The sequence below is a fragment of the Gamsiella multidivaricata genome (genome assembly GCF_025024155.1).
Source record: "Gamsiella multidivaricata strain RSA 2152 chromosome Unknown BC939scaffold_7, whole genome shotgun sequence".
Lineage (NCBI taxonomy): Eukaryota > Fungi > Mortierellomycota > Mortierellomycetes > Mortierellales > Mortierellaceae > Gamsiella > Gamsiella multidivaricata.
In genome coordinates, this window is record NW_026251715.1 from 296,733 (window position 1) to 320,236 (window position 23,504).

Sequence of the window (23,504 nt, forward strand, 5' to 3'; positions counted from 1 at the left end):
GGTGTCTACTTTGTTGTCAACTAATCAACTCTAAACAGTGGGACTGGGATCCTTGCCAGCAATTGTGCGGAACAACTTGTTGTACTTCTGTTAAAGTGGAGAGAGAGAAAGGGGTGTGCAGTGCGTAATTGTTGTTGTGAAGTATTAAGTGACATTCCTTTTTTTGACTGGAGAAAAAGGCTCTCTGAGCACTGTCCAAATGGCCTCTTGTCCGGCCATTCCTTTTGCCATATTCCATTGTCCCGAGGAGCATCTTCTGTTCACACCCCTATGATAGTAACTCCCCTCATATATCGCCTACATTACTTTCATTACTTACATTACTTTCGGCATGAACTCATTTGATGCATATTCTGCCAATTGCTTCGGTGCTTTCAAGAGTAATGTCGCGTATCCGAAGCAGAAGTGATGTTCTGAACTCCACAATACCTTGAGCTGTGTCAAATCTTCCCTTTTTCAGCACTTCAAGTTTTTTGTGTTCATGCAGAGCAGTGCGTCAAAGGATGCTTAAAGGGTCCTTTACAGGTTTATTGGCACTGCTTGGAGTCAACTATGAACAGTTTCTTTATTTACTTTCTTTGTCCGCTGCCTCGTTTTTTTTTTGGTTTCCACGAGCAGGGTGTATACACGTAGCCCTGCGTGTGCAGTGCTCACACTGAATTGGTATTATTATTATTTGTTGGTTAACTCGATCGGCATCGAGGTTCCGCCAACACCGAGAGGGTGAAGAGAGCAGTTGGTGGCACTAGTTTCCTTTTGCGGTTGGGAATGCAGAATGAATCGTATGCAATAGGAAGAAACACTCAAAAACTTTTTTTGTTTTTTGAAGTCGATGTATTTGTTCGTGGCGCTCCTCTTTTCTTCGGTTCACTCACTCTCACTCTCACTCTCACTCTGACCTTCACTCCCACTCCGACCTTCACTCCCATTCTTATCCCCCTCCTCCTCCTCCTCTCTCTCCTCTCTCACACTTCTCATACCATTGCACATCGCATCCAGCACAGTACTCTGTTCTGTCTATCACTCTCCCTTCTAGCGACTTTTCTTTTCAGCCCCTACCGCCCTAATCGATTCCCAATTAAACCCACCACACTTCGCCCATTTCATTTTTTTCCAGCAATAACGAAAGGTGAGAAATCATAGCAGCTTTCTCCCATTCTCTCCTCTGCAACCAGTCAATCTCTTTGCCTCGAGCAATTGCCTCTCTCCCTCGATACCTCACACTTCACGCCACCTGCAGTCTCTCTGTAGTGCCAGCACCTGCTTCGCCCTCCTTGCACGCCACGCCCTCGATTCATCCGATCAGACCAACTCCTTATATCGACCCCTCATCTTATCTTCTTTTCTCGCAGGCTATTTCACCCGTCCTTCCCACACTCGCACCGCCTTCATTCACATCCCGGGCAAGCAAAGCATCTCTCTTCTCGTTGCTATCTTTGTGCCTGCTGCTGCCACCCATTGTTTATTTGTTCTGCCTTGGTCCATTGCATGTGCTGATCCCTGGCCGCAACTATACACCCATCGGATACTTGCGATCTGGATCGGAAACCCTGACTAACTGCCGCCCTCCTCTATCTTTTTTCCTCTCTCATCCGTTTCTCTCCTGCTTCTCGTGTAATTCCTTGGTCTTGGCATCGCAAAAATCCCACCACAGTCCAACCAACGAACACCTGTCTAAATATCAATTTCTCGGCATCAACAACCTCCGACGGACTTGCTGCAACCGGCAACGATTTTGATTACCCTCTCGCGCATCCGCATACACTCGCACTCGTGTCATCACTGCACCCATAGTCTACTTTCCATCATTCCGTCCTCAACGTGCCAGTTCGCAATCAAGCAACCACCCAACATTCTCAGCCGTAGCCAGCTGGGTGTCTTGGCCACAGGATCCACAGGATCTACATCACTATGTCGGCTATTACAATCACGAAGGCCCTGATGGATGCAGAAAAGCAGCAACCTATCGGACAGCACTATCAACAACCTCGGTACCATCAGCAACCGCTTCTGAAAGAGCCGACTCAACCAGCTGAACTTGTATCGAAATCATCTCTATCCCTAGCGGCATCAACGCAGCACACGCAACAGGTGTCCACAAAGATCGCGCCAAAGCTAACCATCCCCCGGACAAAATCAATCCAGCCAACAGACTCGGCTACTTCCTCTACCGTATCGTCGCCGACCTCCTCTGCCTCCTCTTTTTCTGGCATGGATCAACACGATGCTGTCACCTTTAGCTTTAGCTCGCCTCTTTTCTACGACCAAAAACTCTATATTTACCACTCTCTTTTGAAGCTATATCAATTGCTGGCTCGGTGTACAGAGACGCATCCTGCCGTGCTCATGATCCTCCAGTATTCTATCGCGATCATCCATGGCCTCACAGTCTATATCCTCTCGGTCATCCTGTCGGTCGCACAGCTCATCATGATTGCATTTACGCTCGAAAACCTGGATTGGATCCAGTCTTATAAGCCATTGATGTGCGAGTGGGACAGACGTTTCCCAGGGTTCGTGTTCCCTGCCCTGGATATTGAATCAGAATCGGAGGGTGAAGATGCAGAGGATCCGTTGGTCCCCTTCCATGGCCACAAGGGTAAACTTTACTGGGCCTCCAAAACGATCTTGGCGACGGGCGGCGACCTGACTGATGGTGGATGCCAGTCAGAAGAAAACCAGAAGCGATTGGCAATCAAGCAGTCCATGAACTCGATCCTTCACAGACGACTCTCCAAGTACCAGCAATGGATCCCGATCATTTGGTCTGCAGAGGAGGGCAGCACTCCTGAGAAAGAAATAGAGATGGGCGATAATGGTGAATGTGTGTCCAGTCAGGATACGCAGGTCAGAACTATCTCCGAAGGTCCGAGGCCCTCCAAAAGCAAGCGCGTCACCTTTAATGAGCAGGTCCACGTCTTTGGTCGCGGGCGATCAAGCCAAGTTTCTCAGTCCGCTGTTTCTAGTCCCTCGCTATTAGCCCACAACGTCACTCAAGCTGCCACCAATCCTTCAACCGCAGGAGCTAAACAGGAGGATGGAACCAAGGTCGCCAAAGAATTAACCATAAATGAAGCATCTGCGGCGGGTCTGCCAACCATCAAGGAGAATCCATCCACGCCATCACTGCCGTCCGTGGGCGGAGACGCGCCGGATGCCATGACCCACGAAGAAACGGAGTACCAACAGAGCACGGCATCAGAAGATGTGAACGGCTCTGGCTCCTCATCTCCCTCGTTCCAGCCTGATTCTCGACAGACGGATATTTTACCTACTTCAAGTCCTGCCTCTCCACCGCGCTCGGGCGCATCTTTCCCCGCCAACTTGATTCCCGCCAGTCCTGTCAACCCTATTATTGTCAACGAACCGCAAGATCTCAAGCGATCGAGCTCCGTTCCACTCAAGATTCATTCGTTCCTGCATCGCCATCAAAACAGCAACACAAAACGTCGCTCGGCCACGTTCTCAGAACCAAGAACCGTTTCTCCGAACCCACGCGTGACCCCGTTGCAACTGACGGAGCCAACAGGATTATATGCCGCGTTACCTGCATCCTCTCCATCTCAGCTAGGACAGGAATCGGACACAGGTTTTCCAAAGAACCCATTGTCTTTTGGGACCCGAGCCAAGCGGTCGTTGTCTCTGGCGTTGCCCAGGCACGGCCACCACAGCAATGCAGCAGGAACAGAGACAAGCGATAGCGACAATGCAAGTATAGATCGCCATGGATCGATCGGCAGGAAGAACCTCAATTTTATGTACCGGATCGTGCACCCCCAGAGATACAAGCGTGAGCTGGAGGATCAGCTATCTGAGCATGAGCGCCAGCGACTCTTGGCTTTGGCCCAACTCCAGCGCCAGTGTATCCTCGAAGCGGACAATCTGCCTACATCGTCAGATCCCGTTTGGTCCGACTCTTTAGCGGCCAACAGGAACAGGGATACTCAACTGTACGGCAATGCTTACTACTATACCACGCAGGCCGAGTATATCGAGGGCCTGGGCGCACCCAATTCTATGATCTCGACATCGATTGGTACTTCGTTTCCGCATGAACTCCAGTCCAAGAAGAGCAAGAGTTTCTTGAAGCAGTCAAGGCCTGCATCGTACGATTTCGGAGACCAATCCAGGCCGTTCGCTGGCAATGGTTCTGAAAGCGAAATATTGAATCAGAGCCGCACCCCTCACCATTTATCGTTCTTCAAACGGGATAGCAAGAAGATCGGTGCTGGAACCCAGGCGCATTCTCACAATTGTCTGCAGCAGCTGTTTTCGCATCCCGGCCACAAGCAGACCCAGTCGACGTCGTCTCTAATCAGCCCTCCTGGTGCCGCCTCTGCCGCTGCTACCGCTGCAGCTGCTACGAACTCGAGTCCATCGCTTGAAGACGTTGGCAATGGTCACACCAGCCCGTCAATGCCCCCTTCCCCAGCCGCCGCTAGTGCACATCCTCTCCTCTCGCAAGGACGATCGAGCCCACGGAACTTTACAAGCTTTACGGCCTTGGCCATGCCAGCCAACCCACCAGCGCATGTCACACTGCCACTGGCCTTGACGTCTCCGGGGATGATCTGTCCTAGCTCTGCGGTGCTCACAAGTGATGATCCTGCATTGAAGCACACCACATTTGCAGCCTTTGGGTTCCCATCACCTAACCAGTCACCCGTCAATTCGGCGCCGGCATCACCTCGACATTCGACGAGCTCTATGCCCGTAGACATGCCAAGCAGTATCTGGGCCATGAATGATTTCCACAGGAATGTTATGCGCGGGGAGGAGACATTCAATATGGACCATATTTCTAGCGGGAAGATGGAGCGCATCCCACAGCAAGAATACCAGCATCAGCAGCAGGGGGAGGTTTCTTTGGAGGGTGATGCATTTAAGGATACTTCAATTTTGCAAGATACTGAATCGACAGAAGACAAAGCCGCTGCTGGGAATCACAACTTGGTGCAGGACACCCGTGACAGTACTGCTGCTGCTGCAAAATCATCAACCCCTCGAGGCTTGAACTTCATGCACAAACTGAGCTTGAAGAGGAAGCATAAGCAGCAGTAGCAGTAGCAGCAGCAGCGCCAGTAACAGTTGGTCCTCAAGAGCTGTTCTCATTGTACATATATACCCGTAACCCTCCTTTTCTCTTATTCTTTCCATTCGCATATTTGTATTTTTTGCTTGCATCCCCTAGACTAGACCACCATCTTTTCTTTTTTTGTTATACAAACAACAATACTTTTTGTGTGCATATGAGCTTAGCGTTGCATTGATGACTATGGTCCCCCCATATGATGATCGTCAGGACACCAATGGGATATGTAATTGGCAGATTCCACTGTCGAATGAGATGGAGTCCAGTTTTCCACGCGTTGCATGGCTTTTGTGCAACAAAGAATTAAGACTTGTAAACATGAGCACGGGGCACAAACATGGAAATACAGCTTCGCCCAGTATCCATGGGCCTAAGTTTGTGCTTCTTTTTTTTTTTTTTTTTTACATAAATCCCGTGGAATATGACCTTGCAGCCGAAGGCCTCTATCACCTCGCTCCTCAAGAGTCCCGCCTTCTTCATCATCTTCCGTGCCACGCACTCTATCTGCATCTATCTCGGCGCCCTCTTTGATATGTCGCCCTTCCCCCTCGGCGACGCTCCAGAGCCTTGGAAAGGCGGGATTTTAGATGGAACTGTGAGTCTCGTCGGCGCCGGTAATAATGGCGGAGGTACAGCGAAGGAGGCTAACGTGACTGATAAAACGAGTACTTAGCGTCGACGACGAGCTCCAAGGCTGCATCGGCGAAGACGGTGGCGGCGGCGGCAAAGGAGTCGAACAAAAGATTCTTTTGGTGGTCGACACATTTGTTTAAGGAGGCCGAGGATGGTCAAGAGGTGGTTAAGGTAGGTAGACAGGATCGCGCGAGTGAGGAGGAGGGAGGAAAGGAGGATGAACAGCATCGGTTTTGTGAGCAAGAATGAGTGTGTTCCGAGGAGCAGACATGTTCAGAGGAGACAGTAGCAGCAGCAGAAGTGCCAGGAAGGTATGAAGGACGATTTACGAAAGACAGGCCGTTGTTATTTTTTTTAGTGCACTATAGCTCTCTCACCAATGCTTTCTATATACTGTATTCCTCGAATGAACATAAGACTACTTTTTTTTTTTCGTCCAATATGTTTATAAAAGGCACATCTTCTTTCGCTTTATCTTTCCTGTTCACGAAATGGCTGCTCATGTCCTGAGTCTTCACTAGTGTCCAGTGCTCCAACGCTTGAGTCTCCATGATAATATTCCGTGTATAAAATCCCTTGACGCAGCAATAACCTCTGCAAAAAGAGGATATATGGCAGCTGTCGTGTCCAGATGAACCGCAAGTCAATTCCGACGGAATAGAGACTACTACTGCGAATGACAGTGTTCCATGTATATCTTCTCTTCAACGAGGTATTCTGTAGACTAGCTGTATCCTTTGGCATGTCCACACCCGCGGCTGAGCTGGATAACCCTACTGAAGGGTGTGCGTGTGAATAAGTGGATCAGGTTGCTGCACATGGTGGATGGTGATCCTTTTTTTTTTTCGAGGAAGAAGGACTGGGTTAGCATCAAACTCTGGAGAACTGCCCAGCTCTTCTGAAGGCTCTATACACGTGATATTGTGTATTTTGGCGAGATGTTGAATGGGTGTCTTTTCTGCTTGTCGGGATCGGTCAAGTTTCATACTCCTACTTCACATAGGCGATTCTCTGCTATTCGGTAGTCGCATAGTGTGTCATAGATAGAGCCAGACTTGGGCCAGAAAGTCTGGTCTTTTGGTAGCGCAGTGTACCTGAAGAAGAGAAGAAGAGCACTGTCTTGACCGGGAGATAGAAAGGTTATTTTGCAAAAGCTCCATCTTTTTGAAAGAGGAGTTCCAGCATGAATGGCTAATACCCCCACCCCAACTGCCTCACCCACATACGCTGTGACTTTAGATATCTGTTCCCATCCGCTTTCAATTCGAACTGAAACCTCAAAAGTAAGTCCCACAGCGGTCTGTTCGTTCACATGGCCCATTTGGACAAGTTTGATCAGTAGCGAATGAAGTCACTGTCCTCCTGAACAGTATAAAAAAGAGACCTCTTCCTCCTCTCTTTTTCTTTTTCCTCATTAACGGTCGACCGTCCGAATCGAGGATTAGTTCCTTGAGCCACTCTGTGGGTCGGGCGGGAGTTCCAATGTGATCTTCAAGCACCAAGGATGCAGTGAAAGACACTCCCATGCAAAGCAGGAATAGGGTTTCCCTTCGATCCCTTGCATAGGAGAAAAGGTCGAGTATTCCTTTTCCTCGTCTGCAAAGACGAGAGCCTTGGCTCTTGGAGTGATCAGCGGTCTCCTTAACCTGATCCCAGAGGAGATTAAAGTGGCCACTTCTGTGGCCTACATCCCCGGCTTCATTATAAAAAAATAATAAAAAAATAAAAAAAACTACTACTACTACTACTACTACTACTACTACTACTACTACTACTACTACTACTACTACTACTACTACTACTACTACTACTACTACTTAATAGTGCATGCAATGGTCATTCTAAATCGCCTTTATCGTGTTATTTGCCGATATGAATGAACAGAGTGCCAAGTGCCACCAATTTCATGTTCCTCAACCCTTCGCGACTGTGACTTCTCGATAACCTTAAATATAGGTTGTGCTGTGCTTGCACCAACAGCAGCGCACGTACCACTTTAGCAATGGATAGCTTCCGCTCAAATTGGTAAACCAAGCATGGACATGCTTGTGCAACGGTCGAGTATTCATTGCAGCGAACAAATCCTAAGGGCAGTCGAAATAATAATATCTCTATTTTTCATGAGGGATCATAAAGAACGCACTGTCTGCGGCTCCAAAGAGTCGATAACAGCCGAACGGACGAGTGGCGAATGTACGGTTATCTCTGCGAATTGAATGAATGGTTGGCTGGTAGGGATAGTAATACAATCCTCGTTCGACTTGACCACCAGCTTAACCAGTTGTATATCTATAGCGGCAGATGTCTGCTACCCCAACCTCGCAAACCCGAGAACCCATTCATGTCAATATATCAGGACAGCGCACTGCGGTTTTTTTTTTTTTTCTTTCTTTTTTTATTGCATCTTTATTGACCTAGGTCATCTACTCCTTCACCCTACGTAAAGTCGAAGCGCTCGACCAGATCCTGGACACACTTCCATCCCTCTAGATTGTACCACTTGCGCCGAACAATGATTTGCACATGTGCCTCATGTTCAATAAACACCCCAATCTTGGTCCAGTCCATATCTGTATGGTATCCTTCCGCCACAAGATGCGCCAAATCCAGCCTAGATTTCGATATAGCCGTCGCAGCTGCGGCTTTGGTACTAGAAGAACCCAGAATCGAAGGCAATGATGATGACGAAGAGCTGGGTGATTTCGTGGATCCGTCGACTGCTGGCCATTTCGGGTGCGATCGTCGCTTTTTATCCTTGCTGTGCTGACCGTGCTGACTGTCCTTACCATCCTCAATACCGGTATTCCCTCGACCCTCAGATGCCGGCGCTGGTTCTTCCGAGCCATCCTTGCCTGCTGTTTCGCCAACAGCCTCAACGTGACTGACTACCACAATTGGTGAGGGAGCATCTGCAATGCTCAGGAACTTGGCCTTTGTGGGGACATTCGGAAAGAGCAGCGCCATGGTGCTTGTCAGTGCAGACTGGTAAAAGGACTTCCTTGACGTTGGAGCGCCACCCTCTGGAGAGAAGAACTGGTTTATGTCGAAAGTGGGAATACCCATCATAGTTGAGGTCTCGAAACGCACGGCCATATCGTTCTCGATGTTCGCATACGAGGTCCGATCCTTGAACTGCTTCAGAACCCGATGCGAGACTGAACCTGGACGTGCCATCGCCAGCAGCAAGGGTCCCGGGCCATGGTCAAGGGCGCACTCTGGTGGGCTTGTCGTGCTCTTGTCTAAAGCTGCTGTACTAGACGCCGTGTGCGCAGCGGTGGCTATCTCGCTGGAGGTGCCGTCCTTGGTGTGCTTGGACGATGACGACGACGACGACGACGTGGAGGAGGCCGAGCGTTTGTGTTTAGACGACCGGTCCTCAAGGGCCAAATCCTTGCCCGTCTGGCCAAGTACTCCGCGAGCCAGTGCGAATCCGAGGACCCAAGGATGTTCGAACCCCACTCCTAGCATCGGCGTCGCCAGAGTGATGAAATGAACGGGTTGAAGGGTCTTGAAGAATTCGCCCTTGGTCACGTCTTCGATGTATCCGAGCGCATAAATGTTTATCAATCCGCCGAGGGAATGTCCGATGATGGAGATCCTAGAGAAGCCGCGAGGAAATTTTGATTTACCGTTCGATGATGTCGTCGCTGCAGGTGCCTCCGTTCCTGATCCTGCAGTGGGCTTGGATTTGGATAACGACTTGTTCTTGGCCACGGTCGACAACGACCGGTAGAGCTCCTGCCCGTGTTCTGTGTCGCAGTATCCTGTGAACTCCAGGATGTCCAGTGCTGCGCGCCGCCCTGCCATCTGGATGCCTTCCTCCGTGCCCGCATGGTTCGTGTCCGTCAGGAAAGTGACAGTCTTGCCGTGCTTGGCATTCTGGGCGTCAATCTGCTCCTTGATGTACAACATGTCCAGCCAGGCGCCGTGGACACCATGGGTTAAAATGACAAGGTGAAGTCCATCGTCATTATCCTGGGCCTCGTCTTTGTTGGCTCGATTGTCGGCTTTGGGAAAGGTTGGACCACAAATCGCTGCAGTGTCCTTATACTCGCACGAGAGAATATTCGGCAGCAGTAGATGAGGGCGCACCTCCTCGTCTGTCCCACTGGCCAAACTGTTGCTGCTGTTGCTGTCGGCTGCACTGTCGTTCAGATCAGGAGTACTCTCTCGAGGGACCACAAAGACCTCGACTTTGATATCGATCCAATTGGGCTGGAGCACCATTTCAGACAAGATCTCGAGTTCCCATTCGTTGTTGCCCTCGTCGTTGTTGGTCTCGTCATGGTTCACATAAGCGTCCAGTCGAGAGACCTGCGCACACCCGATCGACGGGACCAATTCTGGAACAACAGGTGTCTTATCTGGGTTTCTGACCAACGCGATGGAGATCTTCCAGGGTCCTGAGCCGGGGGTGATGTTGCGGTAAACAGGGGAACTGTTGTGGACACGGAATTGAAGGGTTTTGATATTGTGAACCTGGGTCGGATGGACCTTGATGCGGTAGCGGACAATGCCTCCGACTGAGAGGGCAACCTTGTGGTGGATAGCCAGCAAAGGCTTATGTGTCATGGTGGAGGGAATGAACTGCGATGTTGGGAATGAGATGAATGAATGAGAAGAGGTAAGCGAGAGTGTGCAAGAAAGAGGAACGCACCAAACGTTGTCCAACTGCCTGCATGCAATCTACATGACGTCCGATATTGATGCGGGCTGAAATGTTAAGCCTATTTAGAGCCATGAATGCCAAATGCAGAATCTCATGTCTACTTTCTGCATCCGATGTGGTATATACAGCTGGACGACAAGGTGGTGGATAATACTATTCTTAACTTTGAACTGTGTGGACTTCTCATGAAAAAAAAAAAGTGTATCTTTGTTCCCTAAGATGTTCTGCTAGCTTTGGAGAAACCCAAGTTCGTGTTGATGGTGATCTTGCCGCGGTGCCCCTTCTGCTTTATATCCCCATGTCCTGTCGCTGCATCATCCAGAGGTGGTGAGATCGAGTTGAATTGCTCCGTCGAATCCAACAGCCCGGGCGATCTCAGTCCTGAGGAGGGCGATGTCGGTGTTGTCGTTGATGTGGACGAAAACGAAGACACGGATCGGGGCGAGGTGGGAACAGATGAGGCGAAAGATGATGCTGTTGTTGGAGAGTGGAAACCTGTGTAGACCGATAAGGGGACAGGTGCCTGAATCAAGAAACCCTGCTCTTGCTGCTGCTGAAGTTGCTGTCGCATCATCAGCTGCCTTGGCGATAACGGCTCCTCAGCTGCAGCCATCTCATGGTCACTTTCGCCCGAGGCCATATTCCAGGAACCTGTGCTACCTGTGCTGGGGAACGACACACGGTTGGAAACACGACGCACCTCATCGTCTTCTTCCTCGTGGTGGAAATGGATTCGTCCTGTTATGGCCCCATGACGCCCCTCAGCAACGCCCAACATCTCGCGCAGGCCTCGGTTCTCGGCCTCGAGAGATTCAATCAACGACTCGGTCGTGTAGTACTCCTCGTGGATGGCCTTGCGAGCAACCGCACCCAAGTCGGAGATTCGCATGTGGAGCGCGGTATTTTCTTCCTGGAGCCTCATGGCAGCCTCGCCGCCTTGTTCAGCCATCTTGTAGGCCTCCTGCATCGATTCTTTCCTGCTTTGCGCCATCGCAAACTATCCAGGATCAATAGAATGCATCGGTTTGATGCCCCTGTTTAACATAACATGGCATGGCGTAGCATGATATGGTATACGCTTGATGTCTTGCACAATGGAGAGCTTACGTTCTGCAGACGAAACTTGCCCATGATATACTCCATCCAGCGTTCATATTCGCGCAATTGATCCTGTAGCTGCTGGTTTTCCTCTCTTAGACGCTCGTTCGCTATCCTCAGCCTGTAATCGGCCAGATCTAACGTGCAGAGATGGATGTTTCCAAGGATATCCCGCAATGTTAAGGACCATATCAAATGACCATGGACGTCTTGTACCATGTGGAGATCGACGTGCACTCACTATAGTCGCCATAGCCATAACCAGCAGCAACGATGGGTGCCTTGCCCGAGGTCTTCACTTGTAAATCGGCCAGCTGCTGCTTAAGCTCGAGGGTCACGTTCCTGTTGAAGATCAGCTGGGCTGTGAGCTCGTTGGTCAGCTTCCACAACTTTTGCATTTCGCTGTCGTCGACGGTCATTGCGTTGAAAGGGAATGAGGTGCAAGGGCAACTGAGTTGGCAAAAGGAGGGTGAGGTGGAAGGTGAGGGCTTCCTCTGATGACCGTAGCTCGAATAAAAAAAAAAAAAAAAGGTCGACTGGGCAGTGTCGAATGAAGAAAGCGAAGTGGAGAATGAAGTGTGAAATGAGAAATGTAATCCGCAAAGACCATGTCGCCAAGGAATCAACTTGCACTCTGCACTGTCGAACGGTATGCGGACCATTGGAGCACGAAAAAGGGGCATGCATGTGCATCCTCGTGCAACCTCTCTGCAGGGGTCAGCTATCATGACAGCGACATGCGCGTCGCGACGCGATCGCCCTGGATGTCCAGCTCCTTCCAAACCACTATTTCTCTCCTACTTGGATAACAAGGACACTCGAATGTATATTTTTAGATAGTTTTATTATGTGCAAGATTGTTACAAGCCCAGATAGGCTTCTTCTAGGGGTACCAGGGTATTTACTTGAAGGCCTTTCCGTCAGAGATGGGCTTGCCATCGATAGAACCCTCCCAGGCAAAGACCTGGTTGATCTTCTCCTTCTCGGCATCGTCAACGTTGACCTTGACCCAGGTGTAGGAGTCGTAGTCAGCGGCATCAGTGATCTCCTCGATCATCTCATCGGCATTGCCGCGGACGATGAAGTAACCGGTGATGATGTTGGCGTTGTCCTCACCAGCGACGACCAAGCATCCGAAGGCATACTTGCGGGCACGCTCGAGACGGTTCATCAAACCACCAGCCAAGTTGTTGGACATGTAAAGCTTGGTCAACTCGTCGTTGTACTTGTAGTCGACCTTCCAGATCGAGTAGTCGGCGGAGAGGTCGATGTTCTCCCACAACCACTTCATGGCGACGGGGGTATCGTTGTTAGAGTACTGGCGCTTCCACTCATCCAAGGGCATCTTGGCGGCGGGCAAGAGGTCCAACTTGGACTTGGGCTTGGGGGCATCCTCGAAGGTCTCCTCGGGCTCCTCCTCGGGCTCCTTAGCCTTGGGCTTCTTCTCCTCCTTGGGCTTCTCCTCCTTGGGCTTCTTCTCCTTGGTATCCTTCTTGGGAGGAGCAAACTTAGCGGCGGTCTCGCAGAGAGTAAACTCGCCGGCGATAGCCTTGAAGTTGGACTGGTTGACGATGGTGGTGAACCAACGGGTGACAGCGGGGATGGTCTTGCGGAAATCAGCATCGAAGAGGGCCTTGAAACCAGTATAGAGGGAGGCGGCGGCGGAGATATCGGCCAAGGTGACGCGCTCGCCAACCAAATAGGTCTTCTTGATCAAGTGGTGCTCAAGGGTCTGGAGAGAGGCCTTGACACGCTCAATGGACTGGGTCTCGACGACCTTGTTGTAGGGGACGAAGCCCCAGATGGGGTACAACCAGCTGCTGAGAAAGGGGACAACCTGGCAGTCAACAAACTGGACCCACTGCTGGATATGGGCCTCCTCGGAGTTGGAGCGGCCGACCAAGGTGGAGTCGCTCTTCAAGTGGGCGACTGTATATATTCAAGCAGACAAGTGAACGGCTAGAGGTTAGCAGATGCACAAGGACAATCATCGTTGTTGTGGAAACCGAATGCCCAAACCAATGCTGAGTTAGGAGGACGATCGAGGGCGAGCGGTTTTTTCAGAAATCAAATTCTCGACACAGTTGATTAAGTCAGGGATAACTGATTAAAAAACAAACTCATCATTCACTCGCTCTTAGCGCCCTCGGGTCCTCTATAACACCAGCAATGGGATAATGCAGTGGGTGATCAATTGAGCACTTCAATATGTATACGTACGGTAGTAGGCGATGGCACCGGATTCGATGATGATGGTGCCGTCAGCGCCCTCGAAGGCAGGGACCTGGGAGGCTCCAAACTTGGCGAGCCACTCAGGGGTCTTGTTGGTGGTGCCCATGGTGAACTTGTCATCAACAGTGACCTCGAGACCGTTGTACTTGGCGACAACGAGGGCCTTGAAGACACGAGGGTTCTGGGGATAGGAGTAGATGGTCTAAAATAGTCCACACACGCATGCAGATAGAAATGATCCGGTCAGCGGGATAGTTCATAGACGATTTTCGGCTTGTTTGCAAACACGACCAGAATTCTGGTGCAGATCACTTACACCGACAGACATGGTGGGAGGGATATGAGAGGAAAGGGTGAGGGATAGAAAGAGAAGAGAAGCAGAAAGAAGGACAGCGACGATGTTTATATTTCGGCGAGAAAAATCCTTCCCAGGAACCCACCAATAACAAACAATAGTCGAAAGCCACCAGTGACATCAATTGACGAATCAAACAAAACACAGCAAACAACGCGTACAAAATGACTCTTCCTCTACGCTTATCGTCTCCGCCCCCCCTGGCATACGTGCTGCGGTGTTTGTAACAAAGGCATGCTTCGCTCCAGCACCTCGCTGCTGACACGCGCTGCAATATCAGCCTTTTTGCTGGCCAAAGCATGGGATACAAGTAACAACGGAAAGCGCGCTACCATAGGCGATGAATTCACATAGTAATGATATTCAATATGCTTTACTTCAGTTTTGTTGATATGCGAACATCCTCCTCAATGCATGCAATTGTTTTTTTGATTTTTTGAGTCTAGTGAGTACTACTCAATCCTCTACAGGTTCTTGGGTACCTGTGTGAACAGATAACTGATACTCTCGCCGTTGTGGGTTCGACGAATGGCCTCTGCCAACGTAGGGCTGATGTCCAGAATATGCAGTTTGGAGCACAAGGCACGCTTCTCGGCTGGAAGGGGGTAGGTGTTGGTGATCACGATCTTATGAACATTGGTACATTCCTCGATCTGGCGCAGCGAGTTGCCGCTGAGGATTCCATGAGTCGCAATGATGTACACTTGCTTGGCACCATGACTAACCAAGTTATCGGCAGCCTCCAGGAATGAGTGGCATCCGTCGATCATATCATCCTAACAGGGATGAATAAGTACAAAAGGAAAAAAAAAAAAAAAAAAAAAAAAAAAAAGTATGTTTGTTAGCTTCACGTTACAAACGCTTCATGATATGTCCCTTCAGTCTCGTCATGCTTGGTCCCTTCTTCACAAAGTATATACACTTACGACAATAAAGCACACTTTGTCCTGGACATCACCCACAAGGGTCATCAACGATGTCTCGTCCGCGGCCTCAGCACGGGGGATCTCATGGCCAGTCTCAGCATCGACCATGCTATCATCATCGTCATCCTCTTCTTCAAGTCTGTTGTAAATATTCTCGGGTTTCGACAAAGAATGGTCAGGACCGTGAGCCTTTCTCGACCTGTCCATGTGAATCAACGCAAAGTCGATGTTGAGGCGATCTGCCAAAGATGTAACCCTGAAAGGTTTTAGAAAACATGTCAGAACAGCTTTTTCTCCAAACACTCTATGAGACAAGCATTGACGAACAAGATGCGAGCGGCTTACCTCTTGGCCCCTCCGGCGTTCTTACTGACGACGACGCCGTTCTCCCAATCCTCGACATTCTCCTGAATCCACTTGGCGACGGTCGGCTCGGCGTAGAGGTTATCGACTGGAATGTTGAAGAATCCCTGCATTTGAGAGGCATGGAGATCCATGGTGATAATATGGTCCACTCCTGAGATCGAGAGGATGTTAGCGACCACTATCAAGATACACAGAGCAAAAACCAAGTATTAGATGACTACTGAGACAGGTTTTCAAAAAATTGATTTTGTGTCGACTATTAGACCCACATACACTTGGCAGCAATGGCTCCACGGTGCTTCTTCTTCTTGCTCTGTTTGGAATAGGGGAAGTAGGGGATGACAGCTGTGATGCGCTGGGCTGACGATCCCTTGCAGGCATTGATCATGATCAAGAGCTCCATCAAAGAGTCGTTGATCTTCGGGGAACCGGACTGGATAATGTATACATCCTCGTTACGGACAGACACACCTATATTCCAATAAACGACGCCAATTGATTAGTATGTGTTGCTGAGCAAGCCTTGCGTTCGCACCCCATCCTTCAAGATCTGAATATCTGAGGCAGACGTCATGGTGGATGCGAAGAAGCAGAGGATGGACCCACCAATTTCGACCGAGGTCTCCCTGTTCTTGAACTGGGAGAGCTTGACGGGGCTAGGCTCGACGCCGAGACGGCTGGTGATCAAATTGGTGATCTCTGGGTGAGACGATCCTCCGAAAATCTTTGTTTTCCTCACTGGAGAACACAAGGACAGAGGGACGCAAAGAAGCAGACAGAAGAGATTAGACGAGCTGGTGTGAGCGCCAGTCCGACCCTGTGTCGGCCTTATTTCTTCTTCTGCCAGAGCATTCAGTGGCCATACTTGTTTCCTTTGATTCCGACACTTTGTGAGAAATTATCGCGAGCAAGAGCGGTCGGTAGAGGATATGAGTACAATCGGCCAGGGGCGCTGTAGAGGATGGTCGATGCTGAACAAAAGAAGGCAAACGAAAGAGGAAGAGTGGGGAGGGCGATAAAGGTGAGAGGGAGGAGGAGGGTGGGAAAGTGAGGAATGGGATAGGGGATGAAAAAATTCTTTTTTTTATTTTTTAGGTTTTGTTTGCCCGTGAAAGTGGCTGCGAATCATCCAGGCATCTAAATCCAGCAGCGCTCCACATGTTCAGGGACGACTGGCAAGGCCACACTATGCATGGCATATCATCATACTGGCATGCTGGCATACGCCATTGAACAGAACCGAGAACATATATTTGCTGTATGTGCTTTAATGCGATAAGCGTGTTCATAAAGTATGTGAAATGCGAATATGTGAACATGTTTATATTACGGATCAGTCTTCTGGTATACGGCTCAATTATCCTCCTTGGCTAATAGTGCTTGCCGCCGGGCTTGCTCCTCTGCTTCAACTTCTGCCACAACGGTCTCCCAATTTTGGTATCCATCCAGATCCTCGATCATCTTTTGCGTAATTGGGTCCGAAAAGCCGAAAAATAAGGGCCCGCTGATCCGTGTTCCCTTGGAGTAGCTGTCCAGACATACTTTGGTCCATGGAAGTGTTGGTGAGTTTCCCTCGTAGACTGTCCCACTCGCGGACTCCACAATAAAGATGGGCCCATCAGGTCCTTCTTTGATATGCATCGTGTACCGATCCCGAAAATGGTACTTTTCTGCCTTGAAACCAATCGGATATGGATGACGAAAAAGACTCTAACGGAATACACAACACGGAAAAGTCGATGTGCTGGTCAACACCCCGATCCATCCTTTTTAGAAAAACAAAGCGAGAGCAGACTAGCAGCCGTGTAGTACCCACTTACTCCTTTTCCGCTCCAGTACCGCAATCGGTTTTCTTTCCCTGTGTATAGCTTTCCGATGTCCCAAATTGTCGTCGCTATGCTTCCTACAAAAGACATTTATAAGGATAAAGTCATCAGTATACCACGGTTATGAGAAGTATCGCATTCTTTTTGCTCCTGAATTCAGCAGCGTACCCAGTGTCAATGGCGCGGCTGCGCATGGGATCTCTGCCTCGACTGTGTATCCTGTAGTTTGTTTGAAGCCTCTCCATCGGATCTTTTTCGAGTACGAACCCAGTTTCTCTGGTGGCACTGAACTCGACTGATCTTCTTCTTTCTCCTTCCCATTCAAATTCAGTACCAGCCCTTTCTCGAGTGCCTCTAGATCTACATTGTGTTGTATCGCAGCCTCGCCTCGTATCCTCTTGGATGACCTTGTCTGTACGGCATCTGTTCGAATGATCTGATAAGACTGCTTGGGAACCCTCATACGTTTCCGGGCCTGTCCTGGCTCCTCTGTGTATTCGTCATCGTCATCAAAATTCCCGTCCTTTGCAGGTTTGGTCTGAACGGTAGAGCTCTTTCGGAGTAATGCAGGACTAAGTCCGAGCTCCATCATGAGCTGCTGGTTCTTCAAGATGTTGCGCTGACGCTGCGTTTCGTAGTCGACCTCCTCTTCTTCTCCTCCCTCTTCATCATCCTCTGCTGCTGCTCCTGGACTGGACTGTTCTCCTCCTTCACTTTCGTCCTCTGAATTTCCGGTATTTTTTGCGTTGCCCTTATTATCCTGGCAGTTAGCGTTGTCCGCGTCGTCCTCGTCCGCGTGCGTTTTTGGCTGTGACTTCGGGTGTTCCTCATCCGCCTTCAGCGACAACGCAGCCGGTGGATCAGCATCGCACTTGTCTCCACTGATCTCGAGTGCAGTAATAGTCTGGTCAAGGGTCGTTGTCATTGCGTGAACTCGATTCCTGGTGATCCTGTGATGTTGCCGAAACAGGCTGAGGAATTGTGGTGTGCGCCGTCTGTTGAAGATCGCCAGTGGAGCACAGTTGCCCTGTCCAATTTGGTTTCCCCTCCAAAAAAAAAAAAAAAAACAACGCAGCGAACTCTATTCGCGATTTCAAAATACAAAGGACGCGTCGCGCGACGCAAATAGATGAGACGCCATATGACCACAAGGTAACGAAACCTAGTAGGAACTCAAAACGGTGCAATGCGAACGTTCACTCCCACCTTTTTTCCTTGCACTAATAAACCAATACTTTACTTCGCATCGCATGGCTCGATTGGAATACTACGTATGCCAAATAGGATAGAGGCGAGAAAATAGATGAATAGCAATTCCGCTTTATGACCCTACCACATATGCTGCTCCTCAGAAACAGGGACCTGTTGCTGTCTTAACCATGAAAAAGAGCATCATACCACGAAACCTGTCAAATCGCGCTGACGATACCAGGCTATAGAGTGCTCCAGTAACCGATGGTGGTGCTTCAGGATAAGTAGACTTCTCCCACAATCTAGACACGGATAGCACATCTAATAAAAGCGGTCGGTTTCGGACGAAATACCACTCTTAATCAAAAACATTTTATGCGAAACGATTGCACGTTGGACTCCTCAGGCTGTTTGTTGTGCTCGCAGGCAGTATCTTCTGGTATTATCACACTACTCGATCCTTCATATCGGCAACTGTGTTCCAAGGGAAATGTACTTTCAAGGGATTAGACAGACATGACGAGGCTGCCAGAGTAGACATTTACCCTAGATGAAAAGTGCTTTCTAATTCACCATAGTCTTTAGGTTGGCTTCAACGACATGAGATACCAACACCCTTATTCTGTTCATGGTTCAATAATCTGAAATCCATTCACTATATCTGACAGTGCTTTCTTTATAAATTTTTGTATACATGTATGTGTGTGGCACAACCTATACTTGACAGATCTCCTCAATCGGAAGCTTGTTTTACCAACTCATCTGCGTTCAAATAGCTACACCTCTCGATGGCACGCCATTGGCCGAAATGACCAAGGAAGCGCCAGGGCGCTGGGACTTGAATAAGCTCCAACCTGCCCCTTCTCTCAGATCAGACACAAGGTTGTGTGGATATTTATGGAACATTCGTCGAGGTCCCTGGGAGTTCCGCATTAATTGATCGTCAGTTTGGAGCACACAACAGGGGACACAAGAGGGAGACGTTGCTGTCTGAAGAATACATCGCCCAAGCTGAGACCTACAAGATTAAGAAGACCTTTCTTTCATTGACAACCTTGACAAGAACAACCTTTTCGACAGCCTGGAACCATCCACTGCAAGTGAGCATGAAAACGCGCTACGCAACGTGAATGGACCTTTCAAGCTCAAGCAATTGCTTTACAGAATTGGCAATGTGCGTGGTGCTGGCCTTGACAGAATCGTCGAATGGGTCGCGGATTTTCAGTTTACACCCATGGAAATATACCAAAACTGGCACTAGATAGACAGCATCTTTTCTGGACAATGACTCTTGCCGCACTCCCGTGGAGGAGCTTGAGGTGGAGTATATCCATTTAAGACACGATTTTCGTTATTTGCGGCCTGCCATATCGAAAACTACGTGGACCTAAAGCAAGAAACTGATGCTGTTCCTGCTCGTGCGCTCTCAATTGAAAGACAGTTTCATACGACGGGTTGGATTCCTATGATTTATTTAGCTCGTAAGAGTGCAGAGAGATACCGATCCATTGCAGCGGCATTCTTTCGCTACACGCCGGCAGTCTATGAGGCCGCCGAGTACCTAATCCAGTGACTAAAAGTCGTGACCTAAGCAAGGTTATCCATCAGCGATGAGGTACCCAGATTGAGCTGGTTCCTGCTATCGCTGTAAGTACGGCTAGCAGGAGTTTGACAACGCATGAATGGGGCCACTGGTCAAGGAGGCTATCGAGACTGTATTTCCACGCACGCAATCGCGTATATCAAACATCAGATGTTATATAGTAACAGACAGATAATCGCCTCAAGCCGTCGATTACTCCCACTCGCTCGGTGGAGTACTCTTTGAAGGTCTGATAGTCGCGTCTTCGATGACTGTGTCGGACCATTAAGGCAGTTAATATGCGCGCGGACGAAATAGCTTTATGGAGTCACGAGCAGCAGCTTCACGAGTGGGATCGCCAACATGCGGGTTGCAAAGATGAATAACTGTAATAAGGTAGAGGGGATTCTAAGTTTCACTATCCATCAAAACAGATGGTCCTCCTGTCACTATCGAGCAGAGAAACTGTAGTTTCCTATAAAGATAGCCAGCCTACATGTACGTTATGAAGCTCAAAAAAATAAAATAAAATAAAATAAAATAAGCATTGAACGCGAACCAACATCCATGGAGATGGAGCGCCGAGGAATTGGATGGAAGCATAGCGGGGAAATTGACCTTCAAAACGCTGGTGAAGATACCTGCCTGCATGATGGGTGTAGACGAGGACAAAGACGCGTCGAGTAAACACCAGAGTACGTGAAAATGAAATGAAGGCTAGTTAATATAAAAATAATTCATCGCAATGCAGACCTTTATCATGATACTGAGGATAACAAGTTGCAGCGATTATGATAGAAAAAGAAGGAGCGCGTTGCATCGTAATCACACAAAAAATGGCGGTGGTGTGGTTTTCATATGCCATTCATAGAAAGAGCGCGATTGGTTATACTTTTCTTTGTGGTAAAGAGTGCTTCAAATTGCGCATCTAAGGCAACTGCTATCTCGCCGTGAGATTTTATTCTTCTCGCACCCCCGTGAGAGCTCTAATCTTCCACCCTGTTATTATAGCGAAACAAAGATAATCTCACGGGCATCCTTCCTTCATATAAAAGACGCTTTATGATTAATACCTGGGTTTCTAAGTGCTTAAGCACCTGACACACCTGGACACACCTAGTATGACACCCCGTTATCGCCGCACTACTGGTAATCAGCAATTTAGTGCGTCGCCCAGGTGTGTCAAGAATGCAAACTTTAGCACCTCTTTCTCTATGCCAGCCCGCACTTTTTTCCTTCTGCCCCGACCACGCGCCACCGTACCCAGTACGTAATTGTTAATAGATTGCTCTTACTCCTATCACACATCTAGTCCCACCACCTCAATTCGTTTAAGGGTCCGGATCTTTTTAGCCATAGCTTTCTTGATATAAGCTGTAGTTCAGCTTCATTCTCTGATACCAGATGTGTTACATTCTTGACACACCTGGGCGACGCACTAAATTGCTGGTTACCAGTAGTGCGGTGACAACGGGGTGTCATACTAGGTCTACATGTAGATTTACATATCAGTTTCCTCGTCGTCCAATCCAATATGAAGCAGGATTGAGCCAGATTCCATTTCGAAGCTGAATGACGAGGTGCCATGGAAAAGAGAAAACAGACAGTCGTTTGTGATCATATTGGAGTAGTACTTTACGACTCAAAATCACTATCGTGGATCTTTGCAAAGGTTTAATGCTAGATTTAGTATGCTATGATGTCGTCAGTGCTTCGCCCAGTTTCTATAATATCCCAGTGCGCTGTTGACACCGATGCAACTAGTATATAAACCCTATCTACGCATAGAACTAGGTAGCAGCATTCGCCCAATAAAATACCCTTTTCATCCTAGATCCTTCGACACCCCAGATACTCCAATCGATTGCAAGCATACCGACGCGTAGGGAGTTACCTAGCTTTCACTGTCGTGGAAAATGATAAGCAAGGCGAGACCATGCGCTTTCCCGTCTCTACATCTGCCCAATTTTTATACCGATCTACACTTGCTCCACCAAACCGCCATTTTTATTTTACTTATTTTCAGTTGGAGACATACAACTAGGGGGCCTGAATGTTCCAAAGTGAGGGGCGTCAAAGCGCGTTCCCTTTCTACTTGTAAAAACCGGACTGGAAGGTTCGGTGTCAGAAGCAGAAGCAGAAGCAGCTTGCACAGCTTGCCCCTGCCCTTGACCTGCTGCAGTCTGGGCAATAGAGCTCAGGATCTGTTACTCCATGGCCGTGATCAGCGTGCGCTGTGCATGTTGCTGTTGTGTATTTGCAATGCCCATGCCCCGTACGAACTCTCGGATAGTTGTACCAGCCACTTTCCCTGAATCAAATGTCATTGAAGTAGCCGAAATATCGTTAGTGGAATATGAGTGCATTGCTGCCGCTAAACGTCTCATCGCCTTTGTCGCCCTCCTCATCAACCTCGGCATCAAATGTACCTGAGGCATTGACGGCCTCCAAACCATCAGGGAGGACTTGAGTGCTGTCAATAAGTTGAAGCCCTGGAACGTTGATCGGGATGTTGGAATGGACGCAGACCCGCTTGTATTGCTTGCTCAGGCTATCCCTTGTCAGGAATGGCCTTCTACAGACGCAGATGAAAGCTATGCTTCTATCCTCGCGCCTTTCAAATTGGATGGACACATTTAAAAGGACGCTTTTCACTTGAACTGGCACCGTTGGGTGCGACCGAAGCAAGTTTTTTCTGACTTGGTCAATGGCACAGGTCTGTCCTCGTTCCTGACCGGGAGACCCTGTTCAATGCGATGCTCCTGTGTCTGGATTGCCGCTTGCTTGTCCAGCAGTTCCCGGACACAGTTGTAGAATGTACATTCGTTTCTCGTGTATTGGAACGCTGGCGAGGAAGGTAATTTGCAACAGTGATGTTGGTTGTAGAGTGTTAGAGTGTTCACAGAGAAAAAAGTTGCGAGAAAGAGTGCATTTCACCATGTCCTCCACCTTGCATAGAATATATAACTCGCCTCATAGTCTACAAGCTCTCTTCTTGACCATATCCTCATGAACAGGCAATCTCCAGCAACGGCCATGTTGTGTCATTCTCTCTCTTCGTCCAACTGCTTTACGCCCATCTGCAGCTCGTCCTTTTGGAGCTCGTCCTCTTTTCTTTTTCGAAACATGCAAGGCTGTCTGTATGCAATGCTAGACTTTAAGTCAGGATGATTAGGGCTTGTCTTATGTAGAAAGAAAGAAGAGTTGCTAAATCACGATGGGTAATCAATGGTCATAGCCATCAGCAGCAGCAGCAGTACCACATGTTCACCAGAGTCCGTTATACAAGGCTATAGGCTACAGTCTATCCAACCCGGGTATCCGGAGAATGTCCTGAGATACGTCTTACTCATAGACTAAATACTCATAAACAATTGCTCTCGGTAAGCCCTTGATGCTCACTTTATGCACTGCCCAAAGCGCCTTTGTAATTAAGGAACATTTGGAGGTATCACCACCCATTCGCTTTTTCAACCTTCTTCCATGATGAACTGACGCTTCAAAACTAGAAACTAGGTAGATTCATTCAATTGG

At 48.9% G+C, this 23,504-nt stretch overlaps 7 protein-coding genes across 7 annotated transcripts; 1 reads left to right on the forward strand and 6 right to left on the reverse strand.

Moving 5' to 3' along the window:
• Window positions 1-1,723: 1,723 nt before the first annotated feature.
• On the forward strand, window positions 1,724-5,139 carry BC939DRAFT_439279 (uncharacterized protein). Its single transcript, XM_051553945.1, has one exon. It carries the CDS (start codon window positions 1,912-1,914, stop codon window positions 5,059-5,061), a length of 3,150 nt encoding a protein of 1,049 aa, XP_051416213.1. The 5' UTR covers window positions 1,724-1,911; the 3' UTR covers window positions 5,062-5,139.
• A 2,985-nt stretch (window positions 5,140-8,124) lies between these two features.
• BC939DRAFT_281683 (putative serine esterase-domain-containing protein) lies at window positions 8,125-10,533 on the reverse strand. The gene is made up of 2 exons (XM_051551215.1): window positions 9,355-10,533; window positions 8,125-9,258 (listed from the first exon to the last, which is right to left on the reverse strand). The coding sequence occupies exons 1-2, from the start codon at window positions 10,295-10,297 to the stop codon at window positions 8,162-8,164; spliced, it is 2,040 nt and encodes a 679-aa protein (XP_051416214.1). The 5' UTR covers window positions 10,298-10,533; the 3' UTR covers window positions 8,125-8,161.
• Window positions 10,534-10,608: 75 nt separating this feature from the next.
• On the reverse strand, window positions 10,609-11,911 carry BC939DRAFT_473650 (uncharacterized protein; the record flags this gene model as incomplete). The annotated part of the gene is made up of 3 exons (XM_051558367.1): window positions 10,609-11,391; window positions 11,502-11,629; window positions 11,734-11,911. The coding sequence occupies 3 exons, from the start codon at window positions 11,909-11,911 to the stop codon at window positions 10,609-10,611; spliced, it is 1,089 nt and encodes a 362-aa protein (XP_051416215.1).
• Window positions 11,912-12,319: 408 nt separating this feature from the next.
• BC939DRAFT_439283 (uncharacterized protein) lies at window positions 12,320-14,109 on the reverse strand. Its single transcript, XM_051553946.1, has 3 exons — window positions 14,041-14,109; window positions 13,713-13,926; window positions 12,320-13,421 (listed from the first exon to the last, which is right to left on the reverse strand). Exons 1-3 carry the CDS (start codon window positions 14,050-14,052, stop codon window positions 12,394-12,396), a joined length of 1,254 nt encoding a protein of 417 aa, XP_051416216.1. The 5' UTR covers window positions 14,053-14,109; the 3' UTR covers window positions 12,320-12,393.
• A 340-nt stretch (window positions 14,110-14,449) lies between these two features.
• On the reverse strand, window positions 14,450-16,432 carry BC939DRAFT_489807 (ribose-phosphate pyrophosphokinase 1-like protein). The gene is made up of 6 exons (XM_051559428.1): window positions 16,237-16,432; window positions 15,978-16,109; window positions 15,645-15,842; window positions 15,351-15,549; window positions 15,006-15,261; window positions 14,450-14,855 (listed from the first exon to the last, which is right to left on the reverse strand). Coding segments are annotated over exons 1-6 (1,098 nt in total). The 5' UTR covers window positions 16,238-16,432; the 3' UTR covers window positions 14,450-14,543.
• Window positions 16,433-16,626: 194 nt separating this feature from the next.
• On the reverse strand, window positions 16,627-18,223 carry BC939DRAFT_406884 (uncharacterized protein). Its single transcript, XM_051552860.1, has 3 exons — window positions 17,366-18,223; window positions 17,192-17,274; window positions 16,627-17,081 (listed from the first exon to the last, which is right to left on the reverse strand). The coding sequence occupies exons 1-3, from the start codon at window positions 18,120-18,122 to the stop codon at window positions 16,725-16,727; spliced, it is 1,197 nt and encodes a 398-aa protein (XP_051416218.1). The 5' UTR covers window positions 18,123-18,223; the 3' UTR covers window positions 16,627-16,724.
• Window positions 18,224-22,177: 3,954 nt separating this feature from the next.
• On the reverse strand, window positions 22,178-22,926 carry BC939DRAFT_499562 (uncharacterized protein; the record flags this gene model as incomplete). Its single annotated transcript, XM_051559953.1, has 4 exons — window positions 22,178-22,281; window positions 22,400-22,545; window positions 22,671-22,815; window positions 22,920-22,926. 4 exons carry the CDS (start codon window positions 22,924-22,926, stop codon window positions 22,178-22,180), a joined length of 402 nt encoding a protein of 133 aa, XP_051416219.1.
• Between the last annotated feature and the right edge of the window lie 578 nt (window positions 22,927-23,504).

What these genes read in the sequence shown, in the direction of transcription:
- BC939DRAFT_439279 (XM_051553945.1), top strand. Translation starts at nt 1,912, where the DNA reads ATGTCGGCTATTACAATCACGAAGGCCCTGATGGATGCAGAAAAGCAG.
- BC939DRAFT_281683 (XM_051551215.1), bottom strand. Translation starts at nt 10,297, where the DNA reads ATGACACATAAGCCTTTGCTGGCTATCCACCACAAGGTTGCCCTCTCA. An exon ending in AGCGACGACATCATCGAACG is followed by an intron (nt 9,259 to 9,354) that starts GTAAATCAAAAT and finishes GATACATCGAAG; the next exon opens with ACGTGACCAAGGGCGAATTC.
- BC939DRAFT_439283 (XM_051553946.1), bottom strand. An exon ending in CGGTGCCATCGCCTACTACC is followed by an intron (nt 13,422 to 13,712) that starts GTACGTATACAT and finishes GAATATATACAG; the next exon opens with TCGCCCACTTGAAGAGCGAC.
- BC939DRAFT_489807 (XM_051559428.1), bottom strand. An exon ending in GGAGACCTCGGTCGAAATTG is followed by an intron (nt 15,843 to 15,977) that starts GTGGGTCCATCC and finishes ATTGGAATATAG; the next exon opens with GTGTGTCTGTCCGTAACGAG. An exon ending in TGGAGCCATTGCTGCCAAGT is followed by an intron (nt 15,550 to 15,644) that starts GTATGTGGGTCT and finishes GTATCTTGATAG; the next exon opens with TGGTCGCTAACATCCTCTCG.
- BC939DRAFT_406884 (XM_051552860.1), bottom strand. Translation starts at nt 18,122, where the DNA reads ATGACAACGACCCTTGACCAGACTATTACTGCACTCGAGATCAGTGGA. An exon ending in AGCCGCGCCATTGACACTGG is followed by an intron (nt 17,275 to 17,365) that starts GTACGCTGCTGA and finishes TGTCTTTTGTAG; the next exon opens with GAAGCATAGCGACGACAATT. An exon ending in GGTACTGGAGCGGAAAAGGA is followed by an intron (nt 17,082 to 17,191) that starts GTAAGTGGGTAC and finishes GTATTCCGTTAG; the next exon opens with AGTCTTTTTCGTCATCCATA.